Raw genomic sequence first — 24,156 nt, 5'->3', positions numbered from 1 at the left:
CCACTTCGCTAGCGGCCATAATATCTGGTTTGGTATCATTGATATACAATGCTGAATTGCTCTCAAGTAGGACGCAGCTGATCATCGGCCAATATGTCTGGAAGATCTCGGATGTCAGTCGTTTCGTTCGTGTTAAGATCTACAAGTCGTACTGCTTCCAAATGAAGCGGGCCTGTGGCAAGGGGAAGGAGCTTGAGCTCAGTCGAATGACATGTTCCTGGAAGAAGAGGACTGGGATGGAGGTGGTTAGAGAATGATGGATCCAAGTTTAAACAACAGCGAAGGTAGTACTCACCCGACGCGAATATCAATGCTCAAACTGATCAGCTCCACCTCTTGGCCAGCCACGCTTTTTTGCCTAGCATGCACGATATTGTCATCAGTCACCGCCTCAGCCACCTGATCCTCTTTTCTGCTGGTGATAGACGATGAGGAAGGTCGAGCAACATGTCCACGGGGATCCACACGTTTGCGCTTAGGAATGGCGATCAAGGCAAACTTTCGAGGGACGTTTGATCGATTGACAATGAAAACATCCCAAGAGAAGACAGTACCAACTTGTACACGGACAGGTCCAGAAAAGGAGATCGTTATCCCGACGTCAGTGACAGAGTACGCTCGTTCTCGTAAGGAGCTTCGGTTGGAAGGTGTTACACCCGCTTGTGTTGATACGGATAGACTGGTAGGGCGGTTCGTCCTTTGCAGGGCTGGGCTAGGTCCCCCAAAGGTCGGATTTAAGGCGACTGAGAAATCGACATTGGTTCTCCATTGCATAGAAATTCGTGGTTTGCAGTCGCCATCCACCATAATCATAGCCTCGAGAGATATGTCCAGCGTGCAGACCAGGGCCGTAGATGACGGGTTGGTCTCCGGGCCATACTCTGGGGTAAGTTTGTACATGAGTGTAACGCCGTCTCTTGGACGGCAAGTGATGGGGAGAGCGAGACCCGGCGTGTCTGATAGCGACTCTATCGTTCCCTCAGACAGTCGAAGATCCGCTTTGTCGAACGAGACCTCGCAAGCCAGGTAAGGGGTAACCTCGAAGTCAAGACTGGCCACGGTCATCGGTATACCAGTGTAGGAGTTCAATCGAGAGTATCTAATCCTTGCACTCGCGGCGGGCACAACACGGAAGGGGCGGCCATGTTGTTGCTGAATATTGTAAATTGGGTCTTCAGTGTGAGTGGTAGGTACAACTCTCAGAAGCCTGGACGCAGGGAGGAAAGGCTCTTTGTTATTGAAAGATTTATCGGTCGACAGAGACTGCAGCATATTGGTCGATGCCGGGACGAGTGAGGGGAGATAATCATCCTCGGGATCTTCTTGCCGACAAGGGTCGGCTGGATTCAGGCTGGCAGAGGCAATGAATAGGAGTGTTGGGTGTTGTATTTGAATACGGGGACGCCCTAGCAACCATCAGTGACCTTCATTCCATATCATCCCACCAAACTTCTCGATTGACTCACGCAACGCGGTTTCAATGTTCCAAACTAGATAGACGTGGTTTCCACTGCCTTCATCACCCTCAAATTCGTTGAAGATCACCAGCGGATCCTCATCACCACCCACGATTCCTGAGAATATGATATCCCGAGTTGGTGTGGGATTTTCTCCAACTGATTCTGCTGGGTCAACGGCAAAGACATCCAGCTTTACTTCGAGTCGGGGTAGATAGTGTTTCAGTGTCGTATCTGAGCAATCAGACAGTCGTAAGACTATGCGGACCAGGAGAAATTCATCTAGTAATTGATAGTAAGTAAGAGGCAAACCCAGCTGAGTTACAAAAGTGCATACCAAAGAACAATAGAGACCGTTGCGGGATGGAGGAGAGAACAGAGGGGAGATCATCAGCTCCATTCTCCAAGGCCGAACTTAGGGCATCCTCAATATTGATTGCTGCAGCATGGGGCACCACTGTATCGAGAACAGCATGACGCAGAAATTCACCTGGAATCTCCAGACTAGGCATTGCAACAAGAAATGTCGCAAAGGAGCTCAACAAAGTGGCCGGAGTTCAGGAGATAACCGATAAGTGTTGATATACGGCCGACGCCAAATACCATTCGCGCAGTTTTGCGGAGATCGTCGAAGCTCCGCTTCCACTTCTCTCCCAATATTTTCAACCTCAACTATGGACCTTACCAACCACCTCCCGTCTGCCTTGTGGCAGGAGGCACGAAATGATGCAGGTCGCGTTTATTACTACAATGTGCAGACGAAAGCCACCCAGTGGAACAAGCCTACAGAGCTGATGACTCCAGTTGAGGTCCGTAATTGACCCTGCCCAGGTGCAACGCGCTTGAGACTAACCGTATTTGCAGATTGCTCTGGCGAATCAACCATGGAAGGAATACACTACTGATGCTGGTCGTAAATACTGGTACAACACAGAAAGCAAGCAGAGTACATGGGAGATGCCGCAGGTTTACAAAGATGCACTTGCCCAGGCGCCCGCGCCCCCGGCACCTGCTGCGTAAGTATCTTTTTTAAAGAGCAGCTCTTTCATATGCTAACTTTATATTAGGGCGCCTACATTTGTTGCAGGCGGGACCTCTTTGTCCACACAAATCCAGCACCGCGACCAGCACCGCGAACGCGACGACCATGACCGAGGTGATCGCGGGTTTAGCGACCGGCGCGGTGGATACGGATCGTATGAAGCCAACGCTATACTTGCGACACCGGATTTCAAGTCCCAGGACCCCAACTATCAATCTCTTGAGGAGGCAGAGAGTGCGTTCATGAAGATGCTGAAGCGCCACAACGTGCAACCCGAGTGGACTTGGGAAGACACTATGCGAGCCACGATCAAGGACCCCCAATACCGTGCTCTGAAGGACCCACGTGACCGCAAGGCAGCTTTCGAGAAGTATGGGGTTCAAGTGCGAATGCAGGAAAAGGAACGCGCGAAAGAAAGATTCGCCAAGCTCCGCGTGGACTTCTTCACCATGATGAAGCGTCACCCCGAGATCAAATACTACAGTCGCTGGAAGACAATCCGTCCGATCATCGAGGGAGAGACCACGTTCCGGTCTACCAATGAAGAAGACGAAAGGCGCCAGCTCTTTGAAGAATACATTCTTCAACTCAGAAAGGATCATTTCGAACAAGAAACCGCCACGCGCAAGGCCGCTATGGATGAACTAACTGCTATTCTGGGTTCACTCAACCTAGAACCTTACACGCGCTGGTCCGAAGCACAAGCTATCATTCAGTCCAACAGTAAATTCCAAGGGGATCAAAAGTTCAAGAGTTTGAGCAAATGTGACGTTCTCACGGCTTTTGAAACCCACATCAAGTCCCTAGAGAGGGCTTTCAATGATGCTCGCCAGCAGCACAAGGCAGCGCGCGCCAGAAAGGAGCGTAAGAACCGGGAGCAGTTTGTGAACCTCCTGAAAGAGCTCAGATCTCAGGGTAAGATCAAGGCGGGCACTAAGTGGATGAATATCTGCCCGCTGATCAAAGACGATCCCAGATATCATGGCATCCTGGGCCAGCCTGGGTCAACTCCTCTCGATCTGTTCTGGGACGTCGTGGAAGATGAAGAGCGCGCTCTGCGCGGACCTCGGAATAGTGTGCTGGATGTGCTAGATGTGAGTCTCTGCTACAGTCGGTCGAAACGTGGAGTGTTACTAATCCATTGATTTCAGGACAAACGATTCGAAGTCACGGGCGGAACCACATTTGATGAGTTTAGCTTCATCATGTCTGCCGACCGCCGCACCTCTAAGATCGACCCCGAGACCCTCAATCTCATCTTCCAGCGTATCCAAGAGAAGGCAGTCCGCCGCATGGAAGACGAGAAGTATATCGCCGATCGCCAACAGCGCCGTGCCGTGGAGGCGCTGCGGTCTCGTATCAAGCGCTTGGAGCCGCCTGTTCGGGCCACCGATACCTGGGCGGAGGTCTATCCCCGCCTGGAGAAATACGACGAATACAAGGCCCTCGAGTCAGATGAGCTCCGGGAGTCTGCCTTCGACAAAACCGTTCGCCGGCTGAAGGAAAGAGAGGAGGAGGCAGAGAAGGACCGCGAAGCCTACAGCCAGAACCGTGGCCGACGTGACCATGACCGTGTCGATCGCGATTACCGCAAGGGCCGCGTGGAACGACGAGGCCCCAGCGGCCGGGTCAGTCATACGCCGGAAATGGACGCGTACGAGGCAGACCGTCGCAAGGCACAGGCCGATCGCGAACGAACTTACCGCAAGGTCAGCGGTATTTCCCCATCTCGTGACCGTCGCGATGAGCGTGGAGACCGTGACCGTTATCGTAGCCGTGATCGGGACTTTGGCCGTGGTGCACGTCCTAGAGATCCCGATAGACGTGAGGATGAACGGGAGCGCCTGTACCGCACTCGCGGCGACCCTCGTGGAGGCCGTGATGAGCTTGATTATGGAGGTGGTAGCAGTGGTGCGGTTGACACCCGCAGTGTGGCTAGTGGTGATCGCCGCCGCCGGCGTGAAAGTGATGCTGAGAGTGTGGCCAGCCGATCTGTCAAACGTTACCGACGTGATAGCCGCGAGCGAGACCGCAGTAAGGACGCGCGTGTACCCCGCCGCTCTGCCATACCGGAAGAACCCAAGGAGGATAGCAAGGACGACAAAGCCATCCACTCTGGCAGCGAGGAAGGAGAGATTGAGGAGGAGTAAATGGGGTGAACTCCATTGGCGATTGCTTCCATATGCAAGTAATTCGTTCCTCCAATTGAGATAGGATATTGAGCTAAATCTACGTCGCCATCTCGTCTACTTTAGCAAGCCTTTTTAGGCGACGACTACCTACGTACTCCGTGGGCAGCTATTCATCGAAGAGATCGTTGGCCTCACTAAGATCCTCTGCTACCCACTTTAGAAACATGGTAGGTAGTTCCCCTTGGTTCTTACCTCTTTAACGAATAGGTTATCTTCCGGAAGTGAATATACCTATGCCCATCCCACATGCCCATCGTAGATCGTCCTCCCAGAGAAGCAGCTCTTACACGTGGAGGCTTCAAGGTGGTACATATATGTATCGAAAGACAGCTTTGGGAACTGAGGTCGATGACTGAGGATAGTGCCCCAGACCTCGAAAAGTCTGCTGCAATCATATGTTGCATCAAATATGCACAAGAATAAGACAAAATAGGCGATTTCAATGACCAAGACAAAAAGATTGACTATCTATACGACATATAGGCGATCAAACCCGGCAGCTTCCCAGCAGTCGCCTGTGCCATCCCCGGTCAGAAAAAACGACTTCACCACGTCGACGCGAATTCCATCTTTAAAATCGTAAAATTCATGGAAGAGCTTTTTTGGAACCCAAACCCTCCAACCTAATGCAAGCACAAAAAATAACTCCGTTGGAATAAGAAACCATGCTGGACCCAATCCACCATTAAGATTTAACAAATGTGGAAGATCTGCAGGCATGTATTCCCAGGGACGGATCTGGGTGTGATAAACAAAACCAGAGCTCCTGGAGGCAGACTGGAAGGCGAATAACGATGTAGATGTTTCAACAGGCGGACGAATGGCAACATGTCGCAAAAAAACAAATGAGCGAAATGACCGGGGATATGAGCATGTGGATTGCCACTGCCTTTAGCCGGGGTCATTATTGCCATCTGCATCGCTTTCGTCGCTTTCATCATCCAGGGAACCGTCATCAGAACCAGAGAGCCCGGTGCTGCGACGGAGCCCCTTGTCCTGTCTCGCCGAGGGTCTGCAAACACCTGGAATTTCCATTAACCGCATGATCTTCCAATCGCCGCGGCGCCTGTTGCGCCGCTGCTCAGAGTCACGGCCATCACGGTAGTGACGGCGGCGACGATGCTCATTGAAGATGCCCTTTTCAGTTCTCTTCTTCCAAGAAGTACTGTTGCACATAGTTAGCACAATGTTGACTATCGATATTGGAATCATCCACTGGTAACGAAGGATACTTACGAAGTTGCCGGCCAACTTTTGCTCCTGGTCCATTTGACTTTGGTACTTGTTGATACGAGGGCGGTAGCTGTTGGGGTCACGGCGGAATGTGACATCCAAGCTCTTCAGGAACCTGTTGCAACCACCAACCAGAGATTCAGGTGTCTGAGCACGAGCGTTGACGGATGGCTGGCCATCAAAGACGATGACACGGTCAGCCAAGTAGGTGGCCATGATGAAATCGTGCTCGACGATGAATGCAGTCTTCTTGGTGTGCATAATGAAACGCTTGATGACACGAGCAGCGACAATACGCTGCTCGGAATCCAGGTAGGCACTGGGCTCGTCAATCAGATAGATATCAGCAGGCATACCCAGGGCCAAGACAATAGCAACACGCTGCAATTCACCACCAGACAGGTTCTGGACTTCCTGATCGATGAAGTCATCCATCTTCAGAGGCTTGTAGACATCGGTCTGGAACTGAGGCGACAGGAAAGCGGTCTTGATGCGCTTGAAGAAGAGCTGGCGCACGGTACCCGTGAACTTGGGTGTAATCTTCTGGGGCTTCATACTGATGTTCATCTTGGGAACGGAGATGAGGCCATCGGGCTTCAATGCGCCGGCAAGCATCTTACAGAAAGTCGTCTTTCCGGTTCCGTTCTCACCCATCATGACGACAATTTCGGAGTCGGTAAATTTTCCGGCCTCGACCTTCAGGTGGAAGTCACCCAAAGTCTTCTCCATCGCGGGATAGGCGAAAGCACGGTCCTTGTCCGCAATGAACTCCTCGCCCGCTTCGGCGAGACGGAAGGTGAGAGACTCTTCACGGAATCGCAAGTTCTCGGTAGGGATGTGACCATCCAAGAAGATGTTGATACCCTCACGCACGGAGGCAGGCAGAGTGACAACACCATAAACAGCAGGTCGACCATACAACACGCAGATGAAGTCGGACAGATAATCAAGCACGGACAAATCGTGCTCGACGACAATAACGTAGTCATCGGGGCGGAGGAGGCTGCGGATCGTACGGGCAGCAGCAAGACGCTGCTTGACATCAAGGTATGAGGACGGCTCGTCGAACATGTACACATCGGCCTTCTGCACACAGACCAAACCAATGGCGAAACGCTGAAGCTCACCACCGGAAAGATGACCAATATCACGTTGCGCAACCTGTCTCAGCTCTGGAAGAGAATTAGCGGCTATACTGAGAAAAGTTGGAGATATAAAGACACACCGAGAACCTCCATAATCTCATCTTCGTTGCCCAGCGCAGCACGCGCCATGATGAGTTCCTGAACCTGCTGAATAGGTCCCTTCACCGCACGGGGAATTTGATCGACATACTGAGGCTTTACTACTGCCTTCAGGTTGTCTTCAAGGATCTTGGTGAAGTAGTCTATCAGAGTCAGCGGTGTTAGAAAGATTCCCTGCGACTTGAGTCATAGTGCTTACTCTGTAGATCGGAACCACGGAAGTACTTCAAGATCTCCTCCCAGTCCGGGGGGTTATCATAACGACCCAGGTTGGGCTTCAGCTTGCCACTAAGAATCTTCAACGCAGTACTTTTGCCGATACCGTTTGTTCCAACCAGACCAAGGACCTGACCGGGTCGGGGCATAGGAAGCCGGTGGAGCTTGAAGCTGTTCGCTGAGTAGCGGTGGGTGACTTGGGTCTCGAGGTTGGTGGGCAAGTTGATGATGTGAATGGCTCCAAAGGGACACTTCTTGGGACAGATACCGCAACCAATACACAGGCGCTCGGAAATGAAGGCGATCTTGGAAGTGGAATCGACTTCAATGCAAAGCTTGCCAGTGCGGACCACCGGGCAAGACTTCTTGCACTCTTGACGACATTTCTGTACAACGGATCAGCCTCCCGCGAGCACTATAGGTCATTGATTCGAGTCGCGTACCTTCGGTTTGCACTGTGAAGTTAAGAAAAGGTGATGTGAGCCTGGCATTCGCAAACGAGAACGGAAAATGTGCTATTAGTGGGGGTGGTTCGCAACGAACCTTATCACTGTTGATAATCGCAATACTTTGGAAGGAAAGACTCCGTTAGCTGATGATATGGCACTTCAAGACATGCAGAAAACATACCGGGTAAGCTTGTCAGACATGGTGAATGGTCGTGGTTCGTAGAAACCTGGTGTATGAAGCGGAAGATTGAAAGAGAAGAATCAGCACCGAGTGTGGGGCTGGGTAGTTGTAATCAGCGGAAGAAAAACGCTGTCGCAGTAGTGGGAATTGGGCTCAACGAAAGCACCAAGTGTTTCTGCGCAGAGTCGACGACAGAATGGAACAGAGAGGAACACTATCAACGAACGAGGGGCGGCAGAATTGAATGCGCACTTTCCTTTCTGTGGGCTGTGGTGCCTGAGGCGAAGACAGCGTCACTTATTTATCAAGGCGGTGATTGGCTGCCAGGTTGGACTCGGACATGTGGTTTATCCGCTATCCGCAATATCACGTGGTTTGCCGTCGTGTCAGGCGCCAAGCGAATACACTAGTCCTAAACAGGTCAAGCCTATTGACGCCTGAGACATCAGGTGTCAACGGCCTCTGCAAACCAAACCGAAGCAAACCCTCCAGTCATTCCCCAACTCTTAGTTCTTCCAAGTCTCTTGTCTCCTCCTCCCCCAAGATTCCAGCTTCACGCCTCCACCCCGCCATCTAATCTTCCACATTGATCGTCCGAATCCCCACTTTTGGGGTCACCACGCTATGGAGTGTAAGTTGATTTAATCTTTTTCCTCAAGCGCAGACGTGCCGACCGAAACATTCGCCGCGGTACTTCTCCGCGCCTTGTCGACCCACTGCACGAATCCTTGAATACCTCCATTCTGTCCTGATCGGGGCAGTTTTGAACTGTCGTCGATCAAGCAGCCTGTCAATTCTCTCTCGAGTCTATTTGCGTGTATCAATCTGCCCGTTGCTTTGCCCTCCAGCCTGGCCGCGTCCATCCCACTCGTCATCCCAAAAGCATCCTATTTCATCAAAGTCAATATCCTGTCATATCCAGCTGGGTCTCAAGCTTCAGTTGGCTATATATCGGGTCGCGTGCCATTGTTTTACTTGTCCCGGTCTCTTTCACGCCTTTCCTAGCCCAAATTGAGCTTCAATGCTGACTGCCCCTCGGTAATAGCCTCTGGCATGGTGATCCCATCTGCTCAGGAACCTCCCTCTACCTCGAGGATGTCCAATGGCTTCCCTCCTTCGCCCATCGCCGATGATAACCACACGGATGGCGATGCGGTAACGCAGCATGACCGCAGTCCATCCGAGCCCATCGAGTCTCACCCCGTCTCCGAGTCCTCCCCCGAGCCCGATGCCGCAGACGACTCATATGATGGCGCGTCTGCCGACTCAGACGCGGAAGATGAGGATGTCGCAGAGGAGAACAGTGATGATGACCGCAATTCATACAGCCGTGAAAACTCTTCATCCCCCCCCCCCCGACCGCCGCGCGAAGCGCAAATCATCACCGGTCAGCGAAACCGACCTGATCAGACAAAATCCTGACTTATATGGCCTTCGCCGAAGTGGTCGCGCTCGCACTACGCGCCATCTCGCCGACTCATCCGATTCCGACTCTGATGTCGTTACACTGCGCCACAAGCGCCGGCGCAAAGAACCATCCCAACAGCCCTCCAAGGCATCCCGGTCGGCCACCGTATCGTCGCTGTCCGAAACGGATAGTGATGAGTATGGTGGGAAAACAGCTCGTGCCAACAAAGCGAGAAGACGACGTCTCCAGCGACCCGACAGTTACGAACCTTCCTTCCACGAGGTACGCTTCTCAACGCGTACAGCCAAGAAGGTGTCAAACTATAATGAGGATGACGAGGATGACGAGGCCATGTTTGAAGATGATGCAGAGGAAGTTGAACCGAGCTACTGGGCCGAGAGTTACGTCGAGGACACCCGTCCCGCTGTCGACGTCGTTCTGAATCATCGCCTTAAGGAAGGTGTTGACCCAAAAAGCAAAGACCTTGACCGCAACGACTTCGAGTTTTGTATCAAGTGGCAGGACAAATCACATTACCATGCAACATGGGAAAGCAATGAGTCTATTGCCAACTTCCGCAGCACACGACGTGTGGATAACTATGTTCGGAAGGTGCTCAATGAGGACATCCGGTTGCAATATAGTGCCGACGCGGCTCCCGAGGATCGTGAAAAGTGGAACCTTGATCGCGAGCGAGATGTCGAGGCTATCGAGGATTACAAGATGGTCGAACGAGTCATTGGTGTACGCGATGGCGAGGATGGTACCACAGAATACCTTGTCAAATGGAAACGTCTGTTGTACGATTCCTGTACTTGGGAACCCGAGGACCTGGTCAGTGAGATCGCACAGCGTGAAATTGACCGATTCTTGGACCGCACCGCTCGCCAGCCCATCTCTGACAAGAACGAGTTAAATGTTGCCACGCGGAAATCCTTCGAGCCCATTCACGGAACCCCTAGTTTCCTGCATAATGGAGAGCTCAAGGACTTCCAAGTCAAAGGTCTGAATTTCCTGGCTTTCAATTGGGTCAAGGGTCGCAATGTCGTTCTGGCAGACGAAATGGGTCTCGGAAAGACAGTGCAAACCGTCTCATTTATCAACTGGATGCGCCATGTCAGACGGCAGCAAGGGCCATTTATTGTTATTGTTCCTCTGTCGACTATGCCCGCATGGGCTGACACCTTCGATCACTGGACTCCCGACCTCAATTACGTTGTTTACAACGGCAGTGAGAAGGCACGATCTGTCTTGCGTGACTACGAACTGATGGTTGATGGCAATCCGAAACGTCCGAAGTTCCATGTCCTGTTGACAACATATGAGTACGCAATGAACGACTCGCCGTTCCTTGGCCAATTCAAGTGGCAATTCATGGCTGTGGATGAGGCTCACCGTCTCAAAAATCGTGACTCGCAGCTTTATATGAAATTATTCGAATGGAAATGCCAGGCACGACTTTTGATTACCGGTACACCTATTCAAAACAATCTTGCTGAGCTCTCAGCTTTGATGGATTTCCTCAACCCTGGCCTTATTGACGTCGACGTCGACATGGATCTGAATTCCGAGGCTGCATCACAAAAGCTTGCAGAGTTGACCGATGCCATTCAGCCTTTCATGTTGCGCCGTACTAAGTCCAAAGTCGAATCTGATCTTCCTCCAAAGACCGAAAAAATCATCCGGGTGGAGCTCTCTGATGTCCAATTGGAATACTACAAGAACATTCTCACGAAAAACTACGCTGCGTTGAACGATGGGAACAAGGGACAAAAACAGTCACTCCTTAACATCATGATGGAATTGAAAAAGGCTAGCAATCACCCTTTCATGTTCCCAAATGCAGAAGCAAAGATTTTGGAGGGTAGTAGTCGTCGGGAAGATATCCTTCGTGCCATGATTACCAGTAGTGGTAAGATGATGCTTCTTGATCAGCTACTACGCAAACTGAGCGTCGACGGCCATCGGGTTTTGATCTTCTGCCAAATGGTTGGCATGCTCAACATCCTGAGTGAGTACATGGAGTACCGTGGGTACAAATACCAACGACTGGATGGAACCATTCCATCGGCTGCCCGTCGCTTGGCGATTGAGCATTACAATGCCCCGGGCAGCACCGACTTTGCGTTCCTTCTCTCAACTCGTGCAGGTGGTCTTGGTATCAACCTGATGACTGCAGATACTGTCGTTTTGTTTGACTCTGATTGGAACCCCCAGGCCGATTTGCAAGCTATGGCGCGCGCCCATCGTATAGGTCAGACAAGACCTGTAAGCGTCTATCGCCTTGTCTCGAAGGATACAATTGAAGAAGAGGTCATCGAAAGAGCCCGCAACAAGCTCTTGCTAGAGTTCATCACCATCCAGCGCGGTGTGACTGACAAAGAAGCGTCGGATATGCAAAATAAGATGGCGCGTGTGGTTGCCGAGCCCAATTCGACCGATGATATCTCCCGAATTCTCAAGCGTCGTGGCCAGAAGATGTTCGAGCAAACCGACAACCAGAAGAAACTGGAGCAGCTCGATATCGATTCTGTCCTTGCAAATGCAGAATTGCATCAAACTGAAGAGGCGGAGCAAATACAAGCCGATGGTGGTGAAGAATTCTTGAAAGCGTTCGACTTTGTCGACATCAAAGTCGATGATCTTTCCTGGGACGACATCATCCCCAAAGAACAGCTTGAAGAGATCAAGGCCGAGGAAAAGCGCAAAGAGGATGCTCATTATCTTGCCGAAGTCATTGAGCAAAATCGTCCCCGTAAGCGCCACGCGCCAGCGGACACATCAGATTCACGAGAGGAACGCAAGGCAAAGCGACTGGCCAGAGCTCAAGTCAACATCGATGATGGCGAAGACGAGAGTGCCGCCTTGGATCCCAAGCGCCCTCTCGGAGAGAAGGAATACCGTGCGCTCTCTCGAGCTTTCCTTCGTTATGGCGATCTGGATGACTCGGAGCACCTGATTCTTGAGGATGCAAGATTGCAAAACCGGGATCGGGACACTGTACGTGCCTCTCTGAATGAAATCACGGACAAGGCAAACGCACTTGTTCAAGAAAGTCTCGATCAGCTGGAGGCCCTCAAACAATCGGGTAGAAACCCCACGAAGAAAGAGCAGAAAGCCGTCCTGTTCGATCATCACGGAGTCAAGCGACTGAACGCGTGGACTATCGTTGAGCGTCCGCCTGACATGCGCCTTATCCGAAGCATCATCAAAGGACTTCCTGATTTCAGGACATTCCGACTTCCTGAGGCTACCAAATTGGCAGACTACAGTTGTCAATGGGGTGCACGCGAAGATGGAATGCTTCTTGTGGGTATCGCACGCCATGGGTTTGGTGCGTGGACTCAGATTCGCGATGACACTGAGCTTGGCCTTGGCGACAAATTTTTCCTAGAAGAGCACCGAGTGGAGCGAAAGACCCAGCGCTTGCAAACCGAGGAGAAAGCAACGAAATCACCGGGTGCTGTGCACCTCGTTCGACGGGCTGAATATCTCATGTCTGTGTTGAGGAATAAATACGATAACAATGCCACGGCAAGAAGAGCAGTGGACAATCACCACCGCAACAACAAGCGTGGCTCCCGGGTTTCTGGCAGCGGCAGTGTGTCCGCTTCTCCGGCGCCCTCAAGCTCTCGCAGGCCTGAGAATCCACGCAAGGGACACCGTGAATCCGATCGGTCAAGGCCACGCTCTCACGCGCATGGTAACCGTGAGGGCATTGATCGTCATGCACCCAACCACGATTCTCGCTCTCGGACTGGCCCCGATGTCGATCGTCCACGCCATCGTCTATCTGATGCCTCGAATGATGAGCTGCGCCGACGCAAGGGGCATGAGAATGGCAGTTCCACCAAGGAGGACATGGCATTCATGTTCTTCAAGCCTATTGTTCCCAATCTGAAGCAAGTGTCCATGATCACAGCCAAGAATTACCCCAATAAGAACGAGAGGGCCCAGAAACTCCGTCTGACTCTTGTCAAGATTGGAGAATTCATTCGCACTACTCTGGAGGGATCGGAATCGATGCCCTCTTTGGAAGTTCGACTCTGGTATGTTCTCTAGCGGTTGATTCATATATTTGCCCCAATTCTAACTTGACTTTCAGGGATTATGTTTCACTTAACTACTGGCCAAACAAGGACGCCAGTGGTGCTAAGTTGCAGCAGATGTTTAACAAGGTCATGGAAGCCAGTAAAGCTTCTAAAGCTTCTAAAGCTTCGAATGGCAGCTCGGGTTGATTCTGCACCCTATGATGGGTACTGGTATCCTTCATTTCAGATTAACTTCTGCTTTAGCACGGTTTGATGATATGCATGCTCAGCGTTTTTGATATCAGATCTCTTTCTATCACGCTCTCCTCCCCTGATGATAGGCATCCAGCGTATCTTTCTCTCTTTCTCTCACTACAATATTCTTGATTCCCTTTCTTGGACTTCCTGCTTCCTGTATTCTTGCATTGGACCCAAGGCTCTTGGGGTCATCATTGTCATTTCCCGCAGACATTTCTCATAACTCTCCAGGTCATCATACTCAAGGCGAACACCGTCTGTCCCTATTTTCTCTTTGATGCAAGGTACATATGGATGCGACTTGTTGCATGGCATTGCGAATGGCGTCGATTCTTGATGTGAGCCCAAAAGCACAGAATGGGAAGTTTTCGGATTGAACATGACCTATGATCTTGGATGATCACTGCATGGGGCGCTTGGTGGTTTGTGTTCTTTTGCTCTTTCTGCTGTTTCTATTGGGGAGTTTCGGACTGGCTCTCTAGGGCCTTCCTGGGTTGGGCCAACCATACCCCTTTGCTTTTGTTCTTCTTTCTCCGCATTGTATCTTATGGAGTGGCTATCACGGCGTCGACCGATTTACTTCGTATTTGAGATCGTTTCAGTTGGTTATTAGTGACATTTTGTCTCTTTGATAGCTCAATTAGAACCAATGCAGGATCATCCAATCATCCACTGACATCCCTGAGTCTTTGAACTAACTACTTGGTCTCTCTTAACGATCACATTGTCTGTAGATCATAAGTGACGAGATACTACATAGGACTTGGGATAATTAAGATTATTGACAATGTCATTGTGGCAATCATCCATGATGTGCTAAGAATAAAAGAGCTATTCGTACATTCCGTTGCATGGCGACTTCCATTTACCTGGGGCTTGAAATTACAGAAGGAACCGCTGTCACCAACGCCATGAACACCAGGATATAAGGACAACAGAGGAGAAGTGGCGGTGGAGTGACGAGCAACCGAGGCCAGACTTTACTCGGCATGGCGCGTGAGAAATGGGGTTGAGAGAGGGAGGGAACGAGGAATATCAGAGAGACAAAAGAAGAATTAAGCAGGGTTGCCCTCGACAGTCGGGGCCTCAATCGACTTTTCCAGCCGCTCCTGCTGATTTTGGAACTCCTGCTGCTGCTGTTGCAGCTTCTCCAGGCTGGTAGTGAGATGTGCGGGCGGTACCGAACCGACAATGGCGCTGAACAGGCTGATCTCGGCGTCAATGAGGTCGTCAAAGACGACTTCCTTCTCGCGCCAGGCGCGCTCACGCCGCGGGCGAATTTCCTCCCACGTCTTTTCCAGCTCCTTGGTCTCCTTTTCAGCCCATGCGACCTGGCGACGCAGAAGACGGTAGAGGTCGCGTGGGGACAAGGCAAGCTCCGATTCGTCGAACCCTAACTCTGGGCCTAGCTCTGGCATCGTGTTCTCCTCGGAGTCAACTGTGTCGCCTGCGATCGGAGCTGGCACGATGGGGGGTTCGGCAACTGGCTCGGCCTCCGTTCCTGGCTCCCTTGGTTGTGTGAGCTTCAGGCGAAGACGCTGTACTTTCGAGGCTGGGGTGCCGGTGGTGCCGCCTGGAGCTTTGGAGGTGGAATCGAGCGGCCGCATGGTGTCGATCTCGTGCACCGAGCGCATGTGTTTGGTCAAGGCATCTGAGCGAGTGAAATTGCGGTCACACTCTGCAATTGATTGTTAGCTCGCGAGGTCTAGAGACAATTCATCGATCGAGGCTATTTTGAGGGAAGTTACCTGGTAGAGTGCAGTAGAACGGCTTCTCGCGTGTGTGGCTCCTCATATGTGCGCGCAGGGCATAAGCACTGGCATGCGTTTGACCTTTACGGGTACAGTCGTTCCATTCGCAGGAGTACCGCTTCTGTCGGCTCCCGATATGCTCATTGTGGAGGTGCTGCACCAACCCATCCATGTTGCCAAGGTCACCAGCCTCGCATCCATCCCATCGGCAGATAGTCACTTGGTCGGTGCTCTGGCCGCTGTAGTCATCTTCCTGATTGGTCCCGAGGAGTGTGAGGATGCTGGGGGAGTTGGGAATATCGCCGGAGCTGTCGGAGGAGATTGAGGCAGTCGGCGAGGGGGTGGTTGTATTTCATCTTGAGCAGATGATAGAGGAGTCTGTGGGTCCCACGATGCGACACCGGTGCGACGGCGCTTGGAAGGCGGCATGTTGGCATTCGAGGGTGATTGCGCGCGGCTCTCGTGTTTGACGGATTCGTGATCTGAAGTCTCCAGGGATCCCACGGAGGAGAGAGGAGAGCCGGGAGAATCTCGCGAAGCCATTGTGAGGGGTGGCAATGTATTACTTATTGACGCGCGTGAGAACAAAGAAACCACTACGAAAGTACCATCGACGTTGCGCGAGGAGGCTATTGTATCTGGTCACGTGAATGATGTATCACAGCACGTGATTGGCTGGGAGCTGGCCACAATCGAGCAGCCCCCCTCTTTTCTTCCTTTCTATTGTCCTTCCAATTGACCGTGATTGTACGGAGTACGGTGTATAGCTCCATGACCATATAATGTGATTCTCGTTCACTATCTTGTTCACACTGTTCAACTCTCTTATGATGTCTTCATCATCATTCATCACAGACAATCGGTCGGTAAGCTCCTTCTACACTACTACCCGACACATTGCACAAGTCCAAGTACTCCGCACATGTGGATGTACCTACCTATATCCCATCTAATGATGACCAAACCCTGAAGAATTCTGCAATTCTGACAATCTCCCGCGCGAGATCCTTGTTGACTCTTCTACACTTGACCTGACAAAAGCAACCACCTATTGGCATTATCGACATCTCTCATTCAAGTCTATGATCTGTGGCTAACAGTACCAAAAGTATTATATAGAACTCCCCTAGTAGCGGGCTCCAACAACGGGATGCTCCTTCAAGATAGCTTCAACCTCAGCGAATTCAGAATCCGTCAGCGGTTCAACAGCCCCCATGTTCTGGACCACCTTGTCCTTCGTAGTACCACCGGGAATGGGAATAATGGTAGGCATGCCGGGCTTGTTACTCAGGCTAATAATCCACGCCAGTGCAATCTGAGCAGGAGCAACGCCCTTGCGAGTAGCCAAATCCTTGACCTCGTTGATGAGCTTGAGGTTGTATTTGAAGTTTTCTTCCTGGAACCTGGACATATGGGATCGGAAATCACCCTCGGGGATATCAGCCAGCGAGGTCACTGTTCCGGCCAGGGCACCTCGGCCCAAAGGCGAGTAGGCGATGACGGGGATCTGGAGCTCCGCGCAGGTTTTGGCAACGTCATTCTCAAGGATGTCGGTGGACCATAGTGACATTTCAACCTCAACAGCAGCAATCGGGTGCACCTTGTGTCTAAAGAAGTAATTAGTTTCGAAGCGTTCATAGGAGTATCATGAATAAGAGCGACCAGGGCACATACGCTCGGCGGATTGTCTCAGCATCGACCTCGCTCAATCCAATTGCTCCAATCTTGCCCTCCTTGACACACTCTGCGAGAACTTTGATGGTACTCTCCACCGAGTAGTTAGGGTCCTGTCGCGCACATTCGAAGATGTCAATCTTCTTCTTGCCATCAAGCAGACGCAGACACTCATCCACGCTACGACGGATGTTCGTTTCCGAGCCATCGGGAGTAAGCTCTCCCTTCTTCAAGCCTCCCTTCACGCTGAGCACGATCTTCTCTGCATTCTCGGGATGTTTGGTGAAGTACTCGTTGAGCAGGTGCAAAGAGTTATACCCTGGAGTGCCGTAGAGTTCACCAGCATTCCAGAAATTGGCGCCCAGTTCCAGGGCAGTGTTCAGTGTCTCAAAGCATACTTCTTGAGATGGTGGTTTGGGGTTCCAGGTCATTCCTGATATGGTTAGCAAGTTTCTCGCCGAGATCTCATAGGGAGGAACCGTACTCATTGTGCCATAGCCAATGGGGGCAACTTCTTTTCCAACGAGAGAAGGCATGGTGGTGATTGTAGAAGGTGTCAAGGTGAACAGTAATGATCAACTGAATGTTAATGTGAGTGAGAAGGTAGACGGTAGTTGGTAAGTGAAGTGGACATGGTGGGTTAGGAGGGTCCTTTTATGGGTTTCGAAATTGGGACCCGCCAGCTCGGATTCAACCACAAGCCCGCTCCAAAGAATTATCTCGGTCATCGCGAGCCACGACGGATGGACGTTGTCGGCTTTACACAATATCCATTCTCATGACCAGCCTCAGACCAGGAAATCTCCTCGGCCTTCGGTCGTGGCGGCGGAACTATCGCTGTGGACCGGATTTGCGCTCGGAAAACGAGATCGGAGTTAATGGAGTTTAGCGCTCTAATCCTCGCGGATTGTCATCAAGTTGCCGAATACGCTGTCTCAATGTCCTGATACATTTTGGTAGAGAAGAGTCAAGACTCGGGTTGATGAACGCCTTCATAAGTGTTGAGATATCACCAGTGACATGTTTGCTTAGGTTTGCTAAGGTTGAGGGAGTGCAGTCGCCAAGTCAGATCCTAAACTTTAAGGATGTGCCTGGGGAAATCACATGACAGAGATCTATGCCCATCTCTCAACCTTCTTTTTCTTTCTCTTCCCTATGTCTTGAATATTCTTGATACACATATGAAATTCATTGCGAATGTGGATTGAATTGCATGGAACATAATAATACAACGTCCAAGTCGAAGACCAAAACCAAGCCAGAACTCTTGCTCTCACTTTTCCCAGTCAATCATCCTTCTTCCTCTCTTCATCGCACTCGATGCCCTCACTCAATGAACCTATCCAATCCAACCTCATCAGAGCTATTGATCACATCGCTAAGTTCGTGCTTTAGCTGTGTGTACACCGAGTCGAAGATAGCATCAGCATCATCGGCAGTAGGCTTGTTGGGCTCGTTCCAACCGTGCCCCAATTGAATATTCTTCAATGGCCTGTGGCTCGTCTCCTGCTTCACCGTGTGTGTATAGCCCGCCTCTTCGCTGCCATAGGTTGGCGTGTAGCTGGTAGAGCTTGAGTAGATGATGTGGGTGGTTGGTGTCGCCTGAATATTCTCAGGCTCGTCCTGCTCGGGCTTGAAGCTGGCGGTTGGCGTAGCGACTGGAGTGGAAGTTGGCGTGGCGGTTGAACTAGATGGCAATTTCAGACCCAAATCCTCAAAGAGGTCGTTGAGGTACTCCGCAGTGTTTGGGATTAGTCTCTGTGCTTCTATTAGCATTGTAGTCTCTGGTGGAGCTTCGCATCTCAGTGACCAACCGGTGAACGAGTATCAAGTTTGCCTGCTTGGCCTTCCATCTGTTCGTTCATCTGGCGGACTGGATGCGCGTGAACTGTGGATACTGCCAGTAGTGCCACAGCTAGGGCAGAGAGCCATGATGTCTTTGTAGACTGCACCATTTCTGTCTTATATAGAGGTGTGTAGGCGTATGTTGGATGAAGTGTGTATACTTCGAGCTTGGGTTATCGTTGATGACAAGACAGAAGTAGATTTCAGGAGTCAAGAAGACCTGGCCAGTCGGCCCGCAGACACTTCATGTCTTTTGTTGTCCCCGAGAATACCTCAATGCCAGTCAGTCCGTCGTCTGGAATGATGTTTTTTTAGAAACCAAAATGCTAATCTACTGACTGACACGTCACCCGGTGCATCTCCATGGCTTCCGCGTTTCACTACGTTAGTGCAATCGGGCTTTCCCTCCCAGCCAGCTTCTACAACAGATGACCGATTGTATTGGATCATCATGTCTGTAGCAATATTGACATCTCTAAAGCAGAGTACGTGATGTGGATCTAGGGGCACACCCCGTGTTGACCCCCAATGACACACAACATTCCAGAGATTTACCCCCTACTAATCAAATACGCCCTTGCTAGATCATAAAGTAGGTCATTTTAGAAAACAAGACTTGTCAAATCTATTGCATGCTACTGGAATGATGGAATGGTACTGTTTCATGCTTGCATGCTCTTCTGTTTCGATCGATCTCCATGCAATTCTCACCGGATCAACTTCTCTATCTGCGCTTTTGTTGTACGCAGTAGTATGTAGCATATTGTTAATCTGAATTGTAACCCTTTGTCCAATTGATGTATACACAGTAAGTTCCTCTGGTTATTGCTGGAACGTCGGTTCTCAGCCTCTCCCCACTCCAGATGGCCTCTACACGCCATCGCCGAAGGTATAAAAGTTCATCCATCTCTGCCAGATTGAGTTAGCTACGATTCCAGTTGCCCAGGACCATACGACATGTATAACCTACTTTATCATAAGGCTTGGACGAATCGCAGAATCGTAGATCTGTCGCCAGACGGATAATATTGTCTGGATCGTTGTTGACAGTGGAAGCATGAATCTAGCACACGAAGTTAGCACCACTGAACTCTTGATATCAGCAAAGAGGCGATGTACCATATGAGGTTTATGCAATACCACATCACCGGCCTCATATGCCGATACCAGCCATCGGCGACCATGCTCACGAGCAAAGTCAGACGGATGCTCAGAGAGTAAGCCGGTGGACATCATATTTGAGTTGAAAGCTGACTTGGCCTCCTCATCACTCAACCCAGCTTCCTTCGCTTTGGTATAGAAGGCCTCTTCCATCTCAAGCCCAATCGTGTCTCCTATCATGCGGAACTCGATTAGTACATTAGTTTGCATGGACAGAAAAGACCCGAAACACACCGTTCTCCAGATAGATAAGTCCACCCCCATTAAGCTTAATATCTCCCATGGGTACCCAAGCAGTGATACTAGTCGGATCACCATGTCGCAAAAAGATCTGGTCGTAGTGCACGCCAATCGGCTTTGACCCGGGGAGATTATTCCGCAAAAGCGTCCGGCGCAAGCTCAATGTATCCTTCCCCCAATCCGAGAAGCGCGCAATGAAGTCGTACAACGCTGGATGGTTACAGAACTTCTTTGCGTACCAGTCCTGATAGTGAGCCTCGAGAGCAAGATCAACAAATGCAGCTGCTTTGTCGCCGCCAGGTCTTCCGTTCCCGCCTGCATGACCTGCTCCGATACCCGGGTAGTCGAGGTGGCTTTTGGCTGGATCGAAGATTCCTTCGACGGGTGCAGTGCCGGGCTTGAGCACTCCTGTCGATTCCAACAAGGAGAAGTATGCTTCGCGGGCGGCGAGTACGTCCTGGCGGGGGAGGACTTGCTTGAGGAAGAGGTAGCCGTCTTCTTCGTATCGCTTGCGGAGCTGTTCGAGTGGGAGGGTTGGTTGTGAGGGGCGGAGGAGAGAGACGTTCTCCGGTGTCAAGTGACCGTCGTTGACAGCGAGGTTTTCTGTTTCGATGCCGACCATTTTGAAGCTAGGTAGTAAATGGTACATTCGAGATTTTGGAGTTAAGACTTGGTTCAGGATTCGGTCAGATGGGGTGCCATTTTATATCCTCGCCATTCACTATGACCATGCAGGTATGGGCAAACAGAATCAGAGATCTATGAAGTAACCCATTTCCAAATCCATCGATACTTGAGTCCGATGCCCCGCGTATCTTGTATGGTTGTCTCGGAGAGACACGAAAGAGTAACTATCCCCGCATGTGGCGGGGTTCCTTGCCAGTTTGGGTCGAAATGTGGAGGTGCCAACGCTGATCTGCAAGAGAATTTCCCCTTTAGGCTTTCAAGTCAAGAAGACTCGAGATACATTGCTAGTCCCAGATGAAATAGGTATCCTCGTGGAATATGTATGGATAACGTCAATGATCTATATGCAAATTGCTTCTATGTATGAGAGAAATTGTATGAGTATCCTGACCCGATTCCAACCGGTTCAACATGCCTGATAAAATCACAGCATCGTTGACCATGCTCTCCACATAACTCTTTATGCATCTTCTTTCCAATCACTCAACTTCCAGTACTGTACACCATCGTGGATATGCAATCTGTACGTAGTGAAAACAATCTGCTGATACATCACTGCAGCAGCAGCTCTTGCTTGAGCGTGCCAAGGTCCTCTGCCACCAAGCCTGGCATCATTGCGAGTACGCCAAATACCTGTCGAGCGAATTAGCCACTATTCAACACACAGGTTTCACCAGAGGAAAAACGAGATAGAACTGTCAAATACTCACAGGTCGCCAGATTCTCATGCTTGTCGTTTTTCGCCCCGAACCAATATTTTAACAACCCCCACTAGCGATCGCCTCTTGATGCGAATGTGCATCGAGTTCATAGAGACGATCTGAGTCGATATCAGGGAGCAACTTCGACCGGAAAATGACAACATAATATGACTGGGATGTCCATGTATGGTCCTCTGCTTGCGAGAAGGCTTTCAACAAATCAAATACCTCAGTCCAGTTGAATGACTCGGTATATTCGGCGGTGGCATAGTCGTCACGGATAGGTTTGAGATATGCCAATGCTAATGCGAAAAGTCGGTCTTGCGTTTCCAGTGCAGCTATATTCAGAAGATGGGGAATGTCGTTGTATGGGGATGCGATGAGTCGTACATCTGTTTCTGCGTCTGAATAATGCTTGTCGAGTGGCAGTTTCAATTGCAAGGATGCTGCAGCTTCAAATCTCAGCGGGTCGAATTCTGTAGTGACATGGCTGTGATGCAGCAGTCGAGGTACACTTGAGACATTCTGATCTGTGGTCTGGTCCCGTGGACTCTTAAGGGCTGTGGATGTATTGCTGAGGGCCAGAGTGGCCACGCTCGGTGCCATACTCTGGATAGATGTGATTTCGATTGAAGACTCAAGGGCAATGCGAGAAATGAGACTCTTTGCAGTGTTTTCTCTAGGACCGGGTTCGAATACAACTTAAAAGTTCAGTATACACAGATTTTGAAGTATTTTCTACTGTGTACAAGTGAGCAGATGAAAGGATTTATAGCCCTAGTAAATTCTTCTGACCGCTACCATGGGACTCTCAACGGTTGTACCACATGCCTGGCAAATTGTGTGCTGCACAAAGCCGATGGCGTCTATGTGGGTCACGTCTACGGACACTCTTTCTCCACTTGACTCTAATCTACTTCGTAGTCTCCAGGAATCCAGGAATCCACTGTCTACTTTAGGTATAAAGGCCTCCTGAATAGAAATTTCGATACTCAGGAGCAGAGTGCACATATGAATCACTTTGGCAAAGATTTACACTCTGTATGCCACTAAGTCTATTGAGGAATCTGCAGAATGAAAACAACATAAGTTAGGTGAGAACGAAAGGATTGGGAGCAATCATGCCCTCGGATGGTGCAATCTCTTGGCAAATGGACCCTGGTCCCTGGTTAGTGTTTCATTTGGCGCTTAATTTGCAGCACTAAACCACTTTAGGCCATCACCTGATCCCAGTTGTACCCTTTTTTCAAAGGCGGTGGTTATTATGCTGGGTAGTTTGCATAGTTTGTATTCATCCGCCTGCCATAGCCTTTCCCCGCACGCTCACGTTCTGCCACCGCCTTGCCCCCTACTTCTACTGTTACTCTGCTTGTTCCGCTCCTTCTCTTCTCCAAGCTTTTCGTTCACTGCATGTGGCCTAGTCAGTATTGAATCCATTTGGCTTTAGCCCTTCACAGGTACAGCCCTGGAGCACCCACTTGCTGACTGAAAGAAGTCAGAGACCTTCCTCGGATTCTGCAATTTTTATCGTCTTCATCTTCAACTATTCGAACATCGTTCGCCCCTATGTTGGAATAATTGAAGATGAATCGGCGATAAAAATTGCAGAAGCCGAGGAGGGTCTGGACATCTCGGAAGGTAAGGTAGGCATGCATAGATACCCAAGTTTGACTTCATCACCAACGATTTGCTACCGGCAATTTGAATAAGCCGCAAGGCTGTCGTATTGTGCGGGGCTTGTTGTTTGCCTCTGATATGAACTTTGGTCTCGACTTTCCCCTTCCTCCTTATCTCACAAGCAAGGCCAAGTATATCGTTCTCTTCGTGGGCATAACGGCATGGCCGACTTGGCCTTGCTTGTGAAAGAAGGGGAAAGTCCGGGCCAAAAGTTCATCTCAAGAGGCAACAACAAGCCCCGCACGGTATCGGGTACGACAGCGTTGCGGCTTATTCAACTTCAACAAACAAGACAACGAATTTTCCATACCGTTATCATTGACAGCGGGACATGTCGAGGCCTCCCCTCGAGCTCTAAAGGAGAAAGCAACAACTTACGAGGGAAAAGAGGACATCGAAGAGGGCTAATCAGATAGCCACTACCAGCCGGACGACTCCGTTTTCGGTGACCATCAAAATGGAACCAGCACTAGGGAGGAGAAGGTGAACCAGCAGGAGGCCGAAAGAGCGGCCATCGACGCTGAGATAGCTGCGTTCGAAGCTGAGTTAGGGGCTATGCATGCAGCATGATAAAGACCTTCCTCATCCTGACCCTCTTTTCCCCAGTAAGACTGAGCCTTGCACCCAGCCCGAGCAGGCTGAACAAGCTGAGCAGCCTGGTATAGCAAAAAAACGTCGTCGTTCCTCAGCACAGCCTCCTCCTCCTTCG

At 50.6% G+C, this 24,156-nt stretch overlaps 9 protein-coding genes across 9 annotated transcripts; 2 read left to right on the top strand and 7 right to left on the bottom strand.

Moving 5' to 3' along the window:
* Positions 1-62: 62 nt before the first annotated feature.
* N7515_005145 (TRAPP trafficking subunit Trs65 domain-containing protein) lies at positions 63-1,969 on the bottom strand (the record flags this gene model as incomplete). Its single annotated transcript, XM_056665889.1, has 4 exons — positions 63-231; positions 296-1,406; positions 1,467-1,739; positions 1,795-1,969. 4 exons carry the CDS (start codon positions 1,967-1,969, stop codon positions 63-65), a joined length of 1,728 nt encoding a protein of 575 aa, XP_056522839.1.
* A 162-nt stretch (positions 1,970-2,131) lies between these two features.
* On the top strand, positions 2,132-4,649 carry N7515_005144 (snoRNA-splicing protein PRP40; the record flags this gene model as incomplete). Its single annotated transcript, XM_056665888.1, has 4 exons — positions 2,132-2,266; positions 2,322-2,473; positions 2,525-3,593; positions 3,651-4,649. 4 exons carry the CDS (start codon positions 2,132-2,134, stop codon positions 4,647-4,649), a joined length of 2,355 nt encoding a protein of 784 aa, XP_056522838.1.
* A 933-nt stretch (positions 4,650-5,582) lies between these two features.
* Positions 5,583-8,034, bottom strand: N7515_005143 (ATP-binding cassette domain-containing protein; the record flags this gene model as incomplete). Its single annotated transcript, XM_056665887.1, has 6 exons — positions 5,583-7,096; positions 7,150-7,311; positions 7,368-7,770; positions 7,828-7,839; positions 7,928-7,952; positions 8,015-8,034. 6 exons carry the CDS (start codon positions 8,032-8,034, stop codon positions 5,583-5,585), a joined length of 2,136 nt encoding a protein of 711 aa, XP_056522837.1.
* A 1,033-nt stretch (positions 8,035-9,067) lies between these two features.
* N7515_005142 (chromatin-remodeling ATPase CHD1) lies at positions 9,068-13,660 on the top strand (the record flags this gene model as incomplete). The annotated part of the gene is made up of 3 exons (XM_056665886.1): positions 9,068-9,317; positions 9,343-13,471; positions 13,528-13,660. The coding sequence occupies 3 exons, from the start codon at positions 9,068-9,070 to the stop codon at positions 13,658-13,660; spliced, it is 4,512 nt and encodes a 1,503-aa protein (XP_056522836.1).
* A 1,106-nt stretch (positions 13,661-14,766) lies between these two features.
* Positions 14,767-16,005, bottom strand: N7515_005141 (C2H2-type zinc finger protein; the record flags this gene model as incomplete). The annotated part of the gene is made up of 3 exons (XM_056665885.1): positions 14,767-15,389; positions 15,460-15,770; positions 15,854-16,005. The coding sequence occupies 3 exons, from the start codon at positions 16,003-16,005 to the stop codon at positions 14,767-14,769; spliced, it is 1,086 nt and encodes a 361-aa protein (XP_056522835.1).
* Positions 16,006-16,588: 583 nt separating this feature from the next.
* Positions 16,589-17,672, bottom strand: N7515_005140 (aldo/keto reductase family protein; the record flags this gene model as incomplete). Its single annotated transcript, XM_056665884.1, has 3 exons — positions 16,589-17,069; positions 17,137-17,569; positions 17,621-17,672. 3 exons carry the CDS (start codon positions 17,670-17,672, stop codon positions 16,589-16,591), a joined length of 966 nt encoding a protein of 321 aa, XP_056522834.1.
* A 790-nt stretch (positions 17,673-18,462) lies between these two features.
* On the bottom strand, positions 18,463-19,091 carry N7515_005139 (uncharacterized protein; the record flags this gene model as incomplete). Its single annotated transcript, XM_056665883.1, has 2 exons — positions 18,463-18,894; positions 18,951-19,091. 2 exons carry the CDS (start codon positions 19,089-19,091, stop codon positions 18,463-18,465), a joined length of 573 nt encoding a protein of 190 aa, XP_056522833.1.
* Positions 19,092-19,851: 760 nt separating this feature from the next.
* N7515_005138 (uncharacterized protein) lies at positions 19,852-21,031 on the bottom strand (the record flags this gene model as incomplete). The annotated part of the gene is made up of 4 exons (XM_056665882.1): positions 19,852-19,890; positions 19,952-20,044; positions 20,101-20,315; positions 20,377-21,031. 4 exons carry the CDS (start codon positions 21,029-21,031, stop codon positions 19,852-19,854), a joined length of 1,002 nt encoding a protein of 333 aa, XP_056522832.1.
* Positions 21,032-21,529: 498 nt separating this feature from the next.
* Positions 21,530-22,376, bottom strand: N7515_005137 (uncharacterized protein; the record flags this gene model as incomplete). The annotated part of the gene is made up of 2 exons (XM_056665881.1): positions 21,530-21,702; positions 21,836-22,376. 2 exons carry the CDS (start codon positions 22,374-22,376, stop codon positions 21,530-21,532), a joined length of 714 nt encoding a protein of 237 aa, XP_056522831.1.
* Between the last annotated feature and the right edge of the window lie 1,780 nt (positions 22,377-24,156).

The sequence above is a fragment of the Penicillium bovifimosum genome (genome assembly GCF_028826915.1).
Source record: "Penicillium bovifimosum strain IBT 22155 chromosome Unknown utg000004l_segment0_segment0, whole genome shotgun sequence".
Classification (NCBI taxonomy): domain Eukaryota; kingdom Fungi; phylum Ascomycota; class Eurotiomycetes; order Eurotiales; family Aspergillaceae; genus Penicillium; species Penicillium bovifimosum.
Note: the sequence above shows the minus strand (reverse complement) of the source record. Positions and strands in the feature narration are given on the sequence as shown.